The following is a 15,705-nucleotide window of genomic DNA, read 5'->3' on the forward strand; positions in this document are numbered from 1 at the left end:
CATTTCCTCTCTCCCCTGTGCTCCTGCTCCTGAGCCCCTGACAGTTATGTACTGCCAATTTTTTTCCTCTTTTTTTTTTTAGAACTGGGTTGGAGATGCAGCCTTAATGAAAAGGAAATGCAGTCTATTGACTTAAGTAGATAAGGATTTTACCAAAAGAAGCCAGATGATTTATTTCAAGTCATATTGGAATTCTTTGGTGAAGATGGCAATGTAGCTAGTGTCTTTTAAGTCCCAGACACAGACTAAACACAGCTCACATTTTTCAATTTTAGACTGTTTCATCTGGCAGTTCAGATCTCTGATTTCCACTACACTGAACTGATCAAGTAATAATTTTCTTCATTGTTATAGCAAATTTTCCACGTGATGCTCTAGATATTGTGAACAAAAGTCTTTCATTCTCTCTTTTGAATGTTTTCTGGAACACTGATAAATATATCTGTACAACACTGGGAATAAAGTATAAAGTAATACCAGTATCAAGCTGAGAAAAGTTGAATGCCCAATGTGTTGCTGTTTAGCTGGCAAAGAAATGCATAAAAGCCAATTTAATAGGAAGGTTCTTTCAAATGATTGAGTATTCAATTGTGCTGCATCCCCTTTCCCAACAGAGCGGTGTCAGCAATTGGTAATATCCACTCTTTCACATGCAGCCTCAATTTTGATACTTAATCCCAGAGCTGGTGGTGCTGTAAGCTTAAGCATAGAATTTGGAATTGTACTGGGTGCCTTAGGGAAAAGGCTGGCCTTTCATAAATGAGATGTGCATATACTAAGCAAAATATGTCTGGGTAATGCCTGCAAATCCAGAAATGAATGTTTTGTTACCACATGTTTTTATTTCCAAACTGAGTCAAAAAGATGGCAATACCATCTTTGGGTCAATACTGATAAATGCCGCAATGGAGAGTCCACAAAATGACAAGAATATAATATTTTTCAAAGGAGAAACTGGTGCATCTTTTTCTGGAATGAAATAATCTGTACCACACCATCTCCACCTTCATAACCTGAAGCATTGACTAAAAGCAATGCGTTTCAAGTAGGGCTGACCTTGTGACTTTTGACTCCATGCTGCTTGAAGAATTGTTGTCTGCTGCCAGACAGAGGCATACCTAGGGTCCCTTGTGCCCTTGGCAAGAAGCTGTATTGGTGCCAACCTTAACAGACTGGAGAACTGGGCCAAGTAACAAAACATATTTCAGTAGGGACAGAAACTTTTAGTGATACAATCCAGAGGGCAGTAGTGGCTCTCCAGATTTTCTTGTATTTATCAGATCCAGCCAGTATGGCCAATGTGAAATTATGGCAGTTGTAGTCCAGCACTTGGATGGCCACAGATTTCTCATCCCATCATGGAATCTGCTACCTTAGAAGTGACATGTTGAGTCAGAGCCCTTAAATCTCTGTTTTTCAGTATGGTTGGGCAGTGGCTAAGCAACCAATGTGCAATGTTCATTCCTGGTTCTGCCAGATGCCATTGCTTTATTGCTCCTCTGCCTGCATTATCCAGCTGCTGCCTTTTCTGTTGTATTTAGAGTGTCGATTCATGGAGGTGTGGAGGGCATTCAACATAAACTGTGAATGAAGTTTCTCGGAAAAGCATGCCTACATATGCAAATTGCTAGATGAAGTTAATAAATGCATTGGCATCATACTTTGTTTATATGGGGGGAATTTTTTTTTACAAGCTCTCAAGAGAACTGTTTCATATCAAAGCTTCATTTGCATATGATACTTCACTGCTGTAGCATGAGAGGATGGGCAGAATGTTTGGAATGACGGCGTCTTTAAAGCAGCTTTATAAAGCATCACATGCACTACGTTTAGTTCATACTCATAATTTTAGATTGCATTTAATTCACAGAAGAACCTGGCATGGGGCTATGTAGTGTGAGACTTTCCTACACAGCCTCTCCAAAGATAAAGCCAGCATTGTCCGCTACTAAAGGGAAAACGGCCAGAGGCATTTCTGTGTGAAGAGGAACACCACAGAGAAACTATTGACTCATGGGCACAAGTTTATTAACTTGCGATACGTGCCTGTTCTGCTTGGCATGGCAGGGTATATGTGCCCATGGTAAGGTAAGAGCAGCCATCCATAGGAATCCAGAGCTATATTCAGTTTAAGCATAGAGCTTTGCCAGAAGCCAAGATTGTGGTACTTTTGAGACTATTCAGCTTTGCAATATTCTCCTATAGTTCATTGTTTTCTTATTAAATTGGGAATTAAAGTTTAGCGTATAATTGTAATTGTGCTCTCCCCTCCACCCAATACCCCAATCTTGCAAAATTCTGAGTGATTTCCAAGGAAGTGTGCTTAGAGTAACACACTTTCAACTATGACAATATGCTTACCCATTTGTGTTACTGGGTTTAAAAATATATATCTCAAATTAATAATTCCATGGGCATGGTCCCTCAAGCCCCAGGGTTATGAAATTCAGCATGAGAATCGCTGTCGGCCAAGCTATCTTTTTCTTTCTTGTTATACTTCCATTTGGAGATTATTATTTTTCTTGAATTAAGGAGGCCTCCTGAACTCAGGATGGCCTTCATTTGTCTCTCCTGGCCAAAATTTTTCATACAGTTTGCATACAATTCTTATTTTTAAGATTCCAATTCCATGTTTATTTTCCAAAGACTAATTTTCTTGTTAAACTCACTAAAATTTAATCCATATGTTTATAATGTGACCATTACCTAGTCTCAAAAAAGAACCCTGCAGCTGAAGGATCACATTAGAATTGGATCAAAGAGATTTTTTAGCGAGCATGAAATATGCAAAGAAAGAAGTGTCATCCCAGTAAAGCTCATTATGCAGAGAGCAATTGGCAACGTGAGACTTAACTGTTCAGAGGAAGCTGTTTAGACAATAACTCACTGAACATCCATTTGCCAGCTTGTATTGAAATGGCTAGGCATCTTCAGTTGGGCATTAGCATGTTTTGCTATTCAAGATAGGTAGCATTGAAGTCATGAAGAATAGGGTTGAAGAGAACCATCGTCTACTGCCTGTGATGTGTGCATGATTTATTTATGTGCAAGCCAGCACACAAAAATGATTTGCAAAGCTGAAATGGGTCTTGCAAAGAAATATTACTTTAGCTTGAAATAGAAAAAAAGAACAAGGCTTTTGAAAACCTTCTATAAGGGTGGAATGGATCATAAATACATAGGGAAGTGTTAGTTCAGCTATAGTACTGCAAGATCAGTTTGCCATTACTTTAGGACATTTTCATTGGCATTTTCTCTATATACTTTGAATAATTAAATGCAATGCTTAACTGAAATCTATCTAGTGGCTTTAATGTATATCTAAGGGTTCAGAGACATATTGTGAAGGCTGTATAATCAGGTGGTTCTTTATACATTCTTGGTTGTTTATTAATTCCTTTATTTAAAATAGTTCTTAACCACTCTTCATCAGGAGCTTGCATGGCCATGTACAAAAGTGTTTATAAAATTAATCCACGCATCATATAAATACAATTTGAAACCAACAAAAACACTTAATGAAATGAAACTAAAACACACACCCTAAAAACAGAAGAGAGCTTAATTCAAGAAATCATCTGAATTCTAAAGGGACTGGGGAAATAGGAAGATTTTCACTAGATTCCCAAAAGCTGGTAAGACCACTCCCCTTCTGGGGGGGGGGTGGCACTGCGGGCGTGCATCTGGGACCTCCCAGTGACCCGGCAGTGGGTGGAGGGATGCCGCCTACGTCATTAGGACTTCCAACTATGTCACACCCCCTGGCTGACCAATTGGGTTAGCCAGGGGGCGTGGCCAATGCTGTTTAAACTGCGGCACGGCTGGGGGGGTGACCTCCATTTGCCTTCTTGTCAGATATCCCAGCCTACCCACCCTCTTTTTATGCATTGCTTGACTTTGGCCTTACTATGGACTAATGTCGGTCTCCTGGTTGTTGGGACCAGGTAGGAATTTTTCCACTTGGCAAATTGGCACCAGCCATTTGGTTTTCGCTTACCTTGTAGCAATCGTCACAACTTTGTAAGTTTAGGCACTGGGTAAGTCTTGTTTACGGGAGGGGAAGTTGTTGCCTCCGCCTGCCTATCCTCGTTAAGGGAATCCCGTAAAAGGGATCTGGGGGTGTGGATTCTGTCCGAAGCCTAGGCGTAGGCTAGGACCATGCCACAACCCCATCAGTGACCCTGGGGGTGCTCTTAATTGATGTATATCATAGGGCTCCCCCTATTGGTGGTTGACCCTTCAGAGTCTTCCTGCAAACGGGCAAGAGTCAGGATATAGTTTGGCTTCACCCAAATGCCTAAGCCAAACCGCTCACATCTGTAACCAATAAAGTTGTGGCCTAATTTATCCCAATTAACCCAATATATTTGTGTCTGTGTGTTTATTTCTGAGGGGACTGCAGGGCCCAGGGCCTCACCACGCAACGTCAGCACCAGACATACCACTTTAGGGAGGGCATTCCAGAGTTGGGGCCCTTTCTTGTGAAAACATAGCATGCCTTGAACAAAGAAGTACTTGGAGCAGGAGCTCTTCAGAAGTTCTTAAGACAACAAGCATGCTGGCATGGGAAAGGGTGCTCCTTTAGGTATTTGTGTCACAAGCCATTTAGAGCTTTAAAAACAACCACAAGCACCTTAAACTGGACCCAGACATGCATAGGCAGACAACAGTGAGCTACTGTACAAGCACATGAGGGAAGCTGTTCTCTCACATACAAGTTGATCATCTGGCAGTGGAAGGTATTGTTATAGATTTGAGGTAAACCCTAGAAATTAATAAATGCTAGGATTTTGGGTTCTTTGTGATATGAAGGGAGAATATAAGCTGCAATGGGATTCCTGGGCTGCCTTACACAAACAGTTCTGGCTGGCTGAGGGAAGGGCAGAGCTTGCTAGCATTACAGTAGAGAGCCACTGAGGTTCTTCAACAACTCCTTGTCCCAGGTGTGACCAGAGACTGGAGATTTGGAAGGTTGCCTGGATAACTGTTCTGGGGGAGGGCAAGGGGCTTCTGCGAAGAAGAAACAGGAAGAAAAGAGTAGATCCATTTTGGTGAGGGTGAAGGAAAGACTTCCTGCACTGCTGTGGACCATACTGTAAGATCTGGACCCTTTCGTGCAGATGGAATGTGTGAATAGGCAAATAAACCCTATTTCTTAAAGCATGACAGCCTCCGCCGTGTCTTCTATTCTCAAAAGGGACACAGACCCTGTGTGGGCGCCTGAGATCCCATGCACTCTTGCCACAGCTTGGCAGAGAGAGGGACAGGCACCGGGCTTTTGTAAGAGTATTGTACTCTTGCATGTGTAGTAGGATCATCCCATATAAACTGTTTTTCTAAGTCCATAATAAAAACACTTCAAACAGGATAGATTTCAGTTCTCTCTTGGTGACATACAGATTGTTTATCTTTACCCGAGTTTGTGTTGTATGACCAGGGAGTTTCATGTCACATCTATCTATCATCTATCTATCTATCTATCTATCTATCTATCTATCTGTCTATCAATCATCTATCTATCTATCTATCTATCTATATCTATCTCTGTCTATCTATCTATCATCTATCTAGTCTTTCCTGTTTTGGCCTGCAGGGGCAAGTTGGGTATTTTGCATAAGAGAGCAAGCAATTGTGATAATTTTGTTGGTCCACTGTAATTGAGTTTTGGGGGAAATGATTCCTCGAATAAACAAAGAAATAAAGCACAAGCTGTTCTTTTTGTAGCAGCCATTTAGCTGCAGTCTCAGTTTATGTGTAGATCTTTTGTTTCTGGTTCTGGGAATAGCATATGGGCAATTCCTCTTACCCTTAGAGGTCAGATTCCATTATATGTGAGTGCCACATTACAAATTAACAAACAATGCCACTTGTGAGCGTTCACTACTCTTCTTTGTTAGTCATGCAGTGCATTTGCAGTGATGCTATTTCAGTTCTCTGGGATGATTGTTGTTTGGGCATGAACAATGGGAATGAGAGTCCGCAGCAGTTACTATAACATGTAAACAAAACTAAACAATTTACCAAGATTGTTACATAGTGAAACTGTGGATTGCAGGGCTGGCCCACCCTTGAGGCAAGGTGAGGCAACTGCCTCAGATGGCAGGTTTCACTGGGGCACCAAATCCCAATGTCAGTGTTTCTTCCCTCTTGTTCCTGATGTACGTAGGTCTTTCCTCACTCCTTCTTCCCTGGCAGGGAGTGGGAAGTGCCATTTTGGGATCTATCTTAGGTACAAAAATGGCTTGGGCTGGCCCTGGTGTGTTTTATCAAATGCTGTGTAAGCAGAATTCCACTCATGCAACAGGACTTTCCCATCTTCTCTCACCTCACACCCAAAAAAATCTGCCCCAGAGGATCCCTCCACCCTCTGGAGTGTTCATGGGGCACTGCAAAGGAGAGGAGGGGTGAATTTCATTGCATAAGCAATGAAAGTGTGAGTGGAGCTGCAGTGTTGTATACAACCCACTATTTATTTGTCATGCTATGTCATGTTAAGACACTGAAACCAAGCTTTGAAGGTACAAGTCCTCACATTGTTTGAGGGTTCACAAATACAGTAAGACCATGTCCCCGGGACATAACCCCCTTGTAAGCTGTGGGTTCACTGTATGCCAATTTATTTATTTATTGCAAGAGTTTGTCCACACTTAACAAAGAGCCGCACCCACAGCACTCCACAGTGTAGCCAATAAGACTCCACAGGATGTGGAATCCTCATGAATAATTGCAGGAGGTAGATGCTTGTGTGTTTCTTCATCTGTGAGGTTTTGTTAATTTGGGCTGCTCCATGTGTAGCACCCAGTTTCCCCATTCCCAAAGGTAATCCAAACGGTCAGCCTAATATACTAAGATGCACATATTCCCAGCCATGAATAGCTTTGAGTCAATCCAGCACATCTAATTAAGTCTAGAAGCTAACTGGTAGCTGCTGCCACAAACTCTAGACAATTAATTCAGAAAGTGATTCTTAGTTGAGGGATAAACCGGAGGAGGGTGGAATCTCAAGAAAATATTAAGAGCAAGCAAGATAAGAAGTCTGTTTAAATCCCATTGAAGTTGATAATATTTAATGCAGCCTGTGTGCAGGACTGCATCCAAAGTGTCTTAAGCCACTTTTTAACTAGGCCTAGAGCTGTATAGCATATGTCAATATTGAACTAAGCCACATACTGCAGACCACAAATGGTTAAAGTGGCAGATACTATTATATTACCATCATAAGCCTCTGCATCTTGACTTACCTTGTCTTTTATAGCAGTAATTTTGGCAGTCAACTATAATTTGCAGATTATAAAACAACAATAAAAACCAGCTCGTCTGTGATAATTAGGGAAAGGAATTGCAGGACTCGTGCTGTCTTATGGCTCCAGCATTCTCTGTTGGATCTGGCTTCCAACCATGGGTCTGGTTGAATCATCATCTGACTGGCAGCTGACAAACAGAGCATTGCTTCAAGAACATGTGATTACAGTGCTCCTAATAAAATAGCCATTACTCACAAAGAAGTATAAAGGGGCTGTGATGGTTTCTGTTCTATCTTCTAGTACAAATGTCCATTGCAGCTTCTGTTTTTGCTACAGGGCAGTAAATTCATGTCAACAAATACTCAGCCCCTACTATCTAAAATCTGCACTACATTAATATGTTAGTATTTCCACTCTCTTTGCATGGATGTGGTGTACTTTCCCATATTCAACATATTCAACTACTATAATAGTTTTGAAAGTAAAGACTGAAACCCTAGTTGGCACAGGAACAGGGAACACTGAACTGATTGCATCATAACATCACTACTATTCCTTTGAATTCTTTTATCCAGAAACTGAACTGTGTTTTCTAAAACTTTTATTTAATTGTCCACAATCCAGACAGTGGCCCAGTTCATAACGCTAAGCCAACCCATGGTTTAGCACCAGTGAGCAAATGTGTGGACCCCTGGGCAGATTGTAGCTGTTTTGTTTCTCCAGACACTGCTGCTGTCACACTGTTGTGAGCTAAGCCATGATTTGACTCGGCATTGTGTCTAAATCTGGGGGTTGTGGTTTATCGGCCCCAGGCAAACCAAAAGTGGTGGTGAGCCACAGAACAAACTTGGCTACAGCTCAGGGCTTGTCTGGAACAAGGTAAACCACAAGCCTGGAATCGGAGGCAACACTAAGTCAAACCATGGCTTAGCTCACAGCAGCAAGACCAAAGAAGGAACAAAATGGCCAGAGTCTTCTCTCCAGGAACCTGAGTGTTTGTTCATTTGAGGTAAGCGGTGGTTTGACTTACTGCTACATGCAAACCAGGTCAGCCCAGATATTTTAATTTTTACACCCTTTGCACACCATACACACTTTTGAAATCCACTTTGTATTCAAAAGTAGTTTGCCATGCAGCATAAAGGGAGTGCTACTGTTCAATAAACATACCAAAAACCATATTGACCATACAGAAATAAACATTTCTTTTGTTCCTGGCTATTATTTATAGAAAACAAGGGAGAGATGATTGCAAATACATCCATACAGTGCTTTTTTTCTTAAAAAAAAATATTTTTAGGCGTACTCTCATTTTCCTACTCATATTGAAATACTGCCCCTCAATGAGGCCAAACGTAGATTCACAAAATGTTTAGGGGTATGTGTACCCCCATGCCCTGCCCCAGAAAAAAGCACTGCATTCATTGCACAATTCTAGGCATGTCTACTCTAATAATTCTCACTGAGTACAGTAGGTCCTAACTCCAAGGTAAGTTGGTGTAGGCTTGCAGCCTCACTCTGAAAGGGCATAGCACACAACAAGCTCATCAAAATGAAGAAAGTCAGAAACAAGGGAAAAGAAGTGAAGAAGCATACCCTTGCAAAGGGAGGGGGGAATGAGAGGAACAATAACCTTTATTACAATTTGCCCCTTATTACAATGTTATGAGATAGTTTGGATATTCTTTTCTCTTGATTTATTTAATGGTGCTTCTTAGTTCCTTCTAAAAGGAAATGTCTGCTCCTGATATTCTGAACAACTTTCTCAAATAGTCTATTAGGGCATTTTCATACATAAGGCTAAAGAAGCCTACTTAACAGTGGCTGGAATGCGAGTTGAAACCTATATTGGTCAGAATCCTCACTGTCATTACAAATGCCTCTCTTCTACTATTTATCCTATATAATAATGAAAGGCATAAAAACTATTTACACATCTTCTGTGGAAATACCAAGGGTGCTGTTTAGAAGAAAGCTGACCCAGAATCTGAGGTCACCAAATACAATAAACTTAAAAAATAAATAAATCTTTGAATCATAGAAATGTAAAGTTGGAAGGGATCCCGTGGGTCATTTAGTACAATACCCTGCAATGCAGGAATCTCAGCTAAAGCGTCCAGGCAAGATGGCCATCCAACCTTTGCTTAAAAAACTCCCAGGAGAGTCTACCACCTGTCGTGGCAGTCTGTTCCACTGTCAAACAGCTCTTACTGTCAAAAAGTTCTTCCTGGTGTTCAGTTGGAAACTCCTTTCTTGTAACTTGAATCCATTTGTTTGGGTCCTAGCCTCCAGAGCAGGAGAAAACAAGCTTGCTCCATCCTCTATGTGACAGCATTTTAGATATGGCTATCATATCTCCTCTGTCTTCTCTTTTCCAGGCTAAGCATACCCAGCTCCTTAAACCATTTGTTAGAAGGCTTGGTTTCCACACCCTTTATCATCTTAGTAGCCCTCCTCTGCACATATTCCAGCTTGTCAGTATCCTTCTTAAATTTTGGTGTCCAGAACTGGACAAGTGGTCTGACCAAGGCAGAACAGAGCGGGTCTATTACTTCCCTGCTTTTGTTGATGCAGCCTAGAATAGCATTTGCTTTTTTCATTGCTGCTGCATCACACTGTTGACTCATGTTAAGCTTGTGGTCTATAAAGAGCCCTAGAATAGATTTATGTCAGGCTTACTGATCAGTAGTTACCTGGGTTTTCTCTCCCCCCCATGAAGATTGGGACATTTGTCCAGCTCCAGTCTGCTGGGACCTCACCTGTTCTCCAAGTACCTCGGGTTAAAGTAGCTTCAGATTGAGCATTTTCGGGTTGCACTCTACAGCGACCCGGAAGTAACGGAACGCGTTACTTTCGGGTTTTGCCACTTGCGCATGCGCAGATGCTCAAAATGACATCTCACGCATGCGCAGAAGCAGCGAGTCGTGACCAGCGCACGTGCATATACGCATTGCGTTCGTACCACTGTATTCTCAAAGATTATAGACAGACGCTCTCATGTTACACCTGCAAGCTCCTTTAGTACCCTTGAGTGCAGCTTGTCAGGCCCTGGAAATATAAATTCATTTAAGGTAGCTAGGTGTTTCCTTACCATCACTTTTTCTATCTTGAGCGGCAGTTCCCTCCTTGCATATTTTATTCTGTTATCATCAGGTAGGGCACTGCTTTCCTTTTGGGTGAAGACAGAGGCAAAGTAGGTGTTGAACAATTTTACTTTCTCTCTGTCACCCAAAAGCATTTCTCAATCTTCTCCACGCAAGGGACTTACTACTTGTTCTTCCTCTTTCTTCTAACATATCCAAATAAACCTTTTTTTATTATTATTCAAAACCACACAGAAGTCTTGGACATTGGGGTAACAATCATACAGAAGATCATTACAACAGCCTTAGCATTTGCTAACTTGTTTCTGGCCACGTGATATCATACCAGACCACAATGTTGTTCCAGTTCAGTAACCTCTTTCCTATGAATCAGGAACAGCTGCTTCCAGCAAGAACCAGATGTTTCAATCTGCAGTGTTTTCTATCTCTGTGTGTGGTGGGGTAATGTTTCTGTTTGTTACTATGTTACATATTTTTGTGTTTTTTATATTGCAAACTGCACTGTTATCCTTGGATTGAGGACGGTATGAAAAATTAATTAAATAAATAATAACAGTGAAGAAATTATTGTCTATTAATTGCTGCTTTCTGTAACTTTTCCATTCCCTGCAAGAAGTGGCTTTTCCACAGGTCAGCGGATTGTGGTTGTATATTTGTCTGTAACTTGAAGCTTTGGGCTGTAAAACAAAACAGAATCATAGAGTTGGGAGGGACTCTGAGGATCATCTAGTCCAACCCCCTGTAATGTAGGGATATGCAGCTGCAACCTTTGTGTTATCAGCACCGTGCTCTAACCAACTAAGCTATCCAGCTGCACATGGAATGTCTGGTTCAATGACATGACTACATGCAGTCAGTCAGCTTTTTAAGCAAGCCACACACACCAAACGGACCAGAGAGAGTTGAGTTACCCCAGACAGCTGACTATACAGTATAGTGCAGGGCAAAATGGTAGCAAGTAGACAGCAGTGTAAAATGCAGAGCCATTTGCGGAGGTTGCATGTGCAATCTAAACACACAGCAGTCCTAGCTGTGCCTACTCAGAAGTGAATTTATAGGAGGTAGCATTAGTATCAATTTGCAATGGGGTGGAAGGTTCGCAGGCTGTGAAGGACTTGCTCACAAATTTATTGACAGCTGCACAGATTATGATAGCTAGGAAGTGGAAGGGGGCAAGCAGAATATAAAACGGAAGAATGGTATAAAAAGGTGTGGAATAAAGCTATTAATGATAAATTAACATGTGCCATTAAGGTAAGACGGGGAATACGCAAGAGAAATGATTTTAAGCAGATATTGAAGGTGTTTGTAGAATTTGCGCTGTTAGAACGGAAAGGGGTCAAACCATCACAAGGGGTGTTGAAATTTTGGGAGGTTGGATAGTTACAATGGAATGGTCTCGATCGTGGGGTGCACAGCACATTCTTATTTATTTATTATTATTGGTTTGTCAGATTGACTGATTAAAAAGTGAATTCACAACTCCCAAGTAAGCGGAGTTAGGAGCGTAGCCTTAGTAGGAGCAGTGAATCGACTCTTTCCTTTTAACATGTCTACACTTCGTGACTTTTGCGCCGAAGTCCCACTGGACTCAGCAGGACTGGCGTCTAAATAATCACACATGGAGTCGCGCTTTCAGGGGACGGGAAGGCAGCAGCAGCCTCTGGAAGCTAAGCGCAGCTTCCTCTCCGCCCCGGAGCTACGCGCGGGAGAAGAGGCGGGACTCGGACACAGCCGCCGCTCAAGCAACGGCGGCGGGCGAGCAGACTGAGCGGCTTGTTTCCCAGGCAACGGCAAACCCTCACCATCCGGAAGCCTCGGCTCAAGGCTCGCGAGAACGCAAACCTGGCCGACGAAAGAAATCTCCACTTCCGCCACCCCCGCACGCCGTTGAGGGAACGGGAGACGGAGAACGGACTACAGCTCCCAGGGGCTCCTTTTGGGCAACCGTTCTCGCCGCTTGCTCTCGCGAGATGGCCCGCCGCCGCTCCGTTCCCCAACCCCGCCTCTCGCAAGTTCGCGCTCGCTTGCGGCGCGGTGGTTGAATGTGGGGCCGCCCAGGGAAGGCGGTGGCGGCGATGGCAGCGCGTTCCGCCGCCGCCGCGTCGTCTCCTCCGACGGAGCTGTCCTTGTCGCCCTTCGTCCGGAAGCTCCGTAAGTGGTGGAAGCCCCCTTCCCTTTCTGGCTAGCGGAGACAAGCGCCCTGGAGCCGCCGCAGTCGCTGCTTCCAGGGGCGCCGGGATAAGCGGCAGAGGGAAACTTTCCTCCAGAGCGCAGCTGCTGTTTTCCGTGCTCAATGCGCGCAGGGCTTGCAGTCCGAGTCTGCCTTCCTGCGCGCGCTCCTTAGAGAGTGAATCTCTCTCTCTCTCTCTCTCTATATATATATACACACACACACACACACACACGGAATTCACTCTCTAAGGAGCAAATATTAGAATTGTAGAGTTGGAAGGAATCCCGAGGGTCGTCTAGTCCAGCCCCTTGCAATGCAGGAATCTCAACTAAAGCATCCCTGGCAGGTGGCCATCCAAACTCTGCTTTAAAACCTCCCAAGGAAGAAGAGTCCACAACCCCTTGTGGGGAGGCTGTTCCACTTTCTGGTGACTTGAATCCGTTGCTTCTGGTCCTACCCTGCGGAGCAGGAGAAAACAAGCTTGCTCCAAACTTCGTGTGACAGCCTTTTAGATACTTGAAGATAGCTATCGCATCTCCACTTTTCCAAACTAAACATACCCAGCTCCTTCAAGCGACCCTTGATCCTCTCGCTTGTCCTCCTCTGCACACGTTCCAGCTGTTCAATATCCTCCTTAAATTGTAGTGCCCAGAACTGGACACAGTTCTCCAGTGGGGTCGAAACCCTCTCCAAAGTTGTTGAGCCCCCTTGCAGTGCCTAGCTATGCTATGCAGTTCTCCCTGTGTGTGGTCTGTCCAAAGTAGAATACAGTGGTACTACTTGATTGGGATACTATACATCTGCTGATGTAGCTTATAATAGCATTAGGGGTTTTTTGCTGCTGCATCACACTGCTAACTCATGTGAAGCTTGTGGTCTACCAAGACCCTTAGATCCTTTTCACATGTGCTGCTGGCAAGCCAGGTGTCCCTCATCTTTATATTTGTGCAGCTGGTTATTCCTGCCTAAGTGCAGAGCCTGACATTTGTCCCTATTGAAAAAACTTTTGTTAGTTTTGGCCCAGTTCTCCAATCTGTTAAGGTCTTCTTGAATCCCAATTCTGTCTTCTGTGGCTACCCCTCCCAGTTTGGTGTCATCTGTAAATTTGATGAGCGTATTTTCTGTGCTGTTCATTTAAATGAATGCTCACTAGCTTTCTCTTCTTGCCTCATCCCCATGCGATGACTTGAGTTAAATCAAATTGTGTACAGGAGTTTGCACAGCGTGATGCAGTGAGCAAAAGATCATTACATAACTGTGCTTATTGAGTTGTGTTTGAAAACAAACCTAACAACAGCAACAACAATTTTATTATTTTTATCCCATCCCAGCGACTCTGATTAGGGAATACCCAGCTCGATCCTGCGTCTCGTTAGGCATTTTTACCATTGAAGTAAATAGGGCACTGTAGGAAGTGTGTTTAGTTTTATAATCAAAGTCTTCACGAGGGTCATAGTGTGGGGAGTGCCAGGAGGTCTGGGGCAAACCAGGCACCCCCAGTGTGGCCTGATGCTCCTCTCTGCCCACCAATGGCTGCATTGGCCAGCTGGGCTCCTCTCTGCATGGCTGTGCAGGTGGTTCAGGATGCCCTGCTTTGCTTTGGTGGAGGTGGGGTCACTTCAGCAGAGAGGGCTAGGCTGATGCCTGCTGCCCAGAGTGCGCCCACCCCAGTGGCCTACAACTGACACTATGCTGCTGGTCTTCACCTATAGTTTTACCATCTAAAAGTTTTCTGAATTAGATCCATGATGCTTATATATTCCAGTTTGATGCAGAGTTAGGCATATGTAAACCTATTGGTTTTATTTTTTTTGTTTTGTTAAAAGATTAGTTTCTGAGTGGCAGCTTTTAAGGTCAAATCAAGTTGCTGTTGCTCATGAAGAAAGATAAAAAATGGTTTATGGGGTGGGGGGGTGGGAAGGGGGAAACAGTATGTGAGTGACAGAGGTATGGAAAGGAAGAGCAGATATGTACCGTATTTTTCGCTCTATAAGACGCACCAGACCACAAGACGCACCTAGTTTTTGGAGGAGGAAAACAAGAAAAAAAACATTCTGAATCTCAAAAGCCAGAACAGCAAGCAGTGAAAGCAGCAATCCCTCTTGCTGTTCTGGCTTCTGGGATAGCTGCGCAGCCTGCATTCGCTCCATAAGACACACACACATTTCCCCTTACTATTTAGGAGGGGGAAAGTGAGTCCTATAGAGCAAAAAATATGGTATGTCTTGTGGTCCGGAGTAGAGGATCAACTGAAATTTTCCGTGTAGTACCATTACCAAATGTTTTTGCCTCTCTTGATTTATTTGTTTAAAGGTTTAAAGTCTTAGAATCATAGAATTGTAGAGTTGGAAGTAATCCCAAGGGTCTTGCCCCATGCACTGCAGGAACCACAACTAAAGAATCCCTGACAAATGACCATCTAACCTCTGCTTTAAAACCTCCCATGAAGTAGAGGAGAGTCCACCTTCTTCTTAACACGTATTGGGAGTAAAGACTTGGGAAGCTGGTTTCTGAACTGAACTTACTGGGAATAACCAGTGCATCTGATTTAAAGTATCAGCTGAACTTCTGAAACTTCTTCCATTTTCATTTCATTTTTATGAACAGGTCATCAGCTGGCTGAAATTAGAGAACGTGCTCTTAGAAATATTTTGTGTAAATTGGATCACAACTTGGTTACATATGATGACTTGGTTCAAGAAAAACTCCTGTTTCTCAGTCTTCTGGAGTGGTTCAACTTTCCTGTAGTACCAATGAAAGAAGAGGTTCTGAATTTAGTGAGCAACCTGGTGAAGGTACAGTTATCTGTTTTGTTATATGTTCCTGAAAACGGCAAACCATCTACAGTCCATATCCATGCTGAAAAGTACTTACATGTTACCCCACTTAATATAATGCTGCTTTGGCATTAAAAGAACATTGGAAAGCAAAATGATATGCCATGATGTATTTCTTTTGAAAGGTGACTTGAATGAGATGCTCAGTACATGGTTATCTTCTAAATACAGCTCCTTCTGAGATCCTCTGCTATGCATATGAAGCTGAATGATTTTTGCACACCACCCCAATCTCTGAGCAATGCAAGATTCCAGGGGTTAAAGGCCCTTACCCAGTGTTTGTGTTTCCTTTGGAATGAGGAACAGCAGAGACTGTGGTGTCTTTATGATATATGATTTATTTA

The 15,705-nt window shown here is 43.0% G+C and overlaps 1 protein-coding gene across 1 annotated transcript in view; it reads left to right on the plus strand.

Moving 5' to 3' along the window:
- Positions 1-12,038: 12,038 nt before the first annotated feature.
- RTTN (rotatin) overlaps positions 12,039-15,705 on the plus strand; it is a 91,954-nt gene continuing 88,287 nt past the window's right edge. The window contains exons 1-2 of the mRNA XM_083622448.1: positions 12,039-12,502; positions 15,132-15,319. Coding sequence (XP_083478574.1) covers positions 12,394-12,502; positions 15,132-15,319 — 297 coding nt within the window. The 5' untranslated portion in view covers positions 12,039-12,393. The remainder of the gene's footprint in view (positions 12,503-15,131; positions 15,320-15,705) is intronic.

Source organism: Podarcis filfolensis (genome assembly GCF_964270895.1).
Source record: "Podarcis filfolensis genome assembly, chromosome: 7".
NCBI classification, from domain to species: Eukaryota; Metazoa; Chordata; class Lepidosauria; order Squamata; family Lacertidae; genus Podarcis; species Podarcis filfolensis.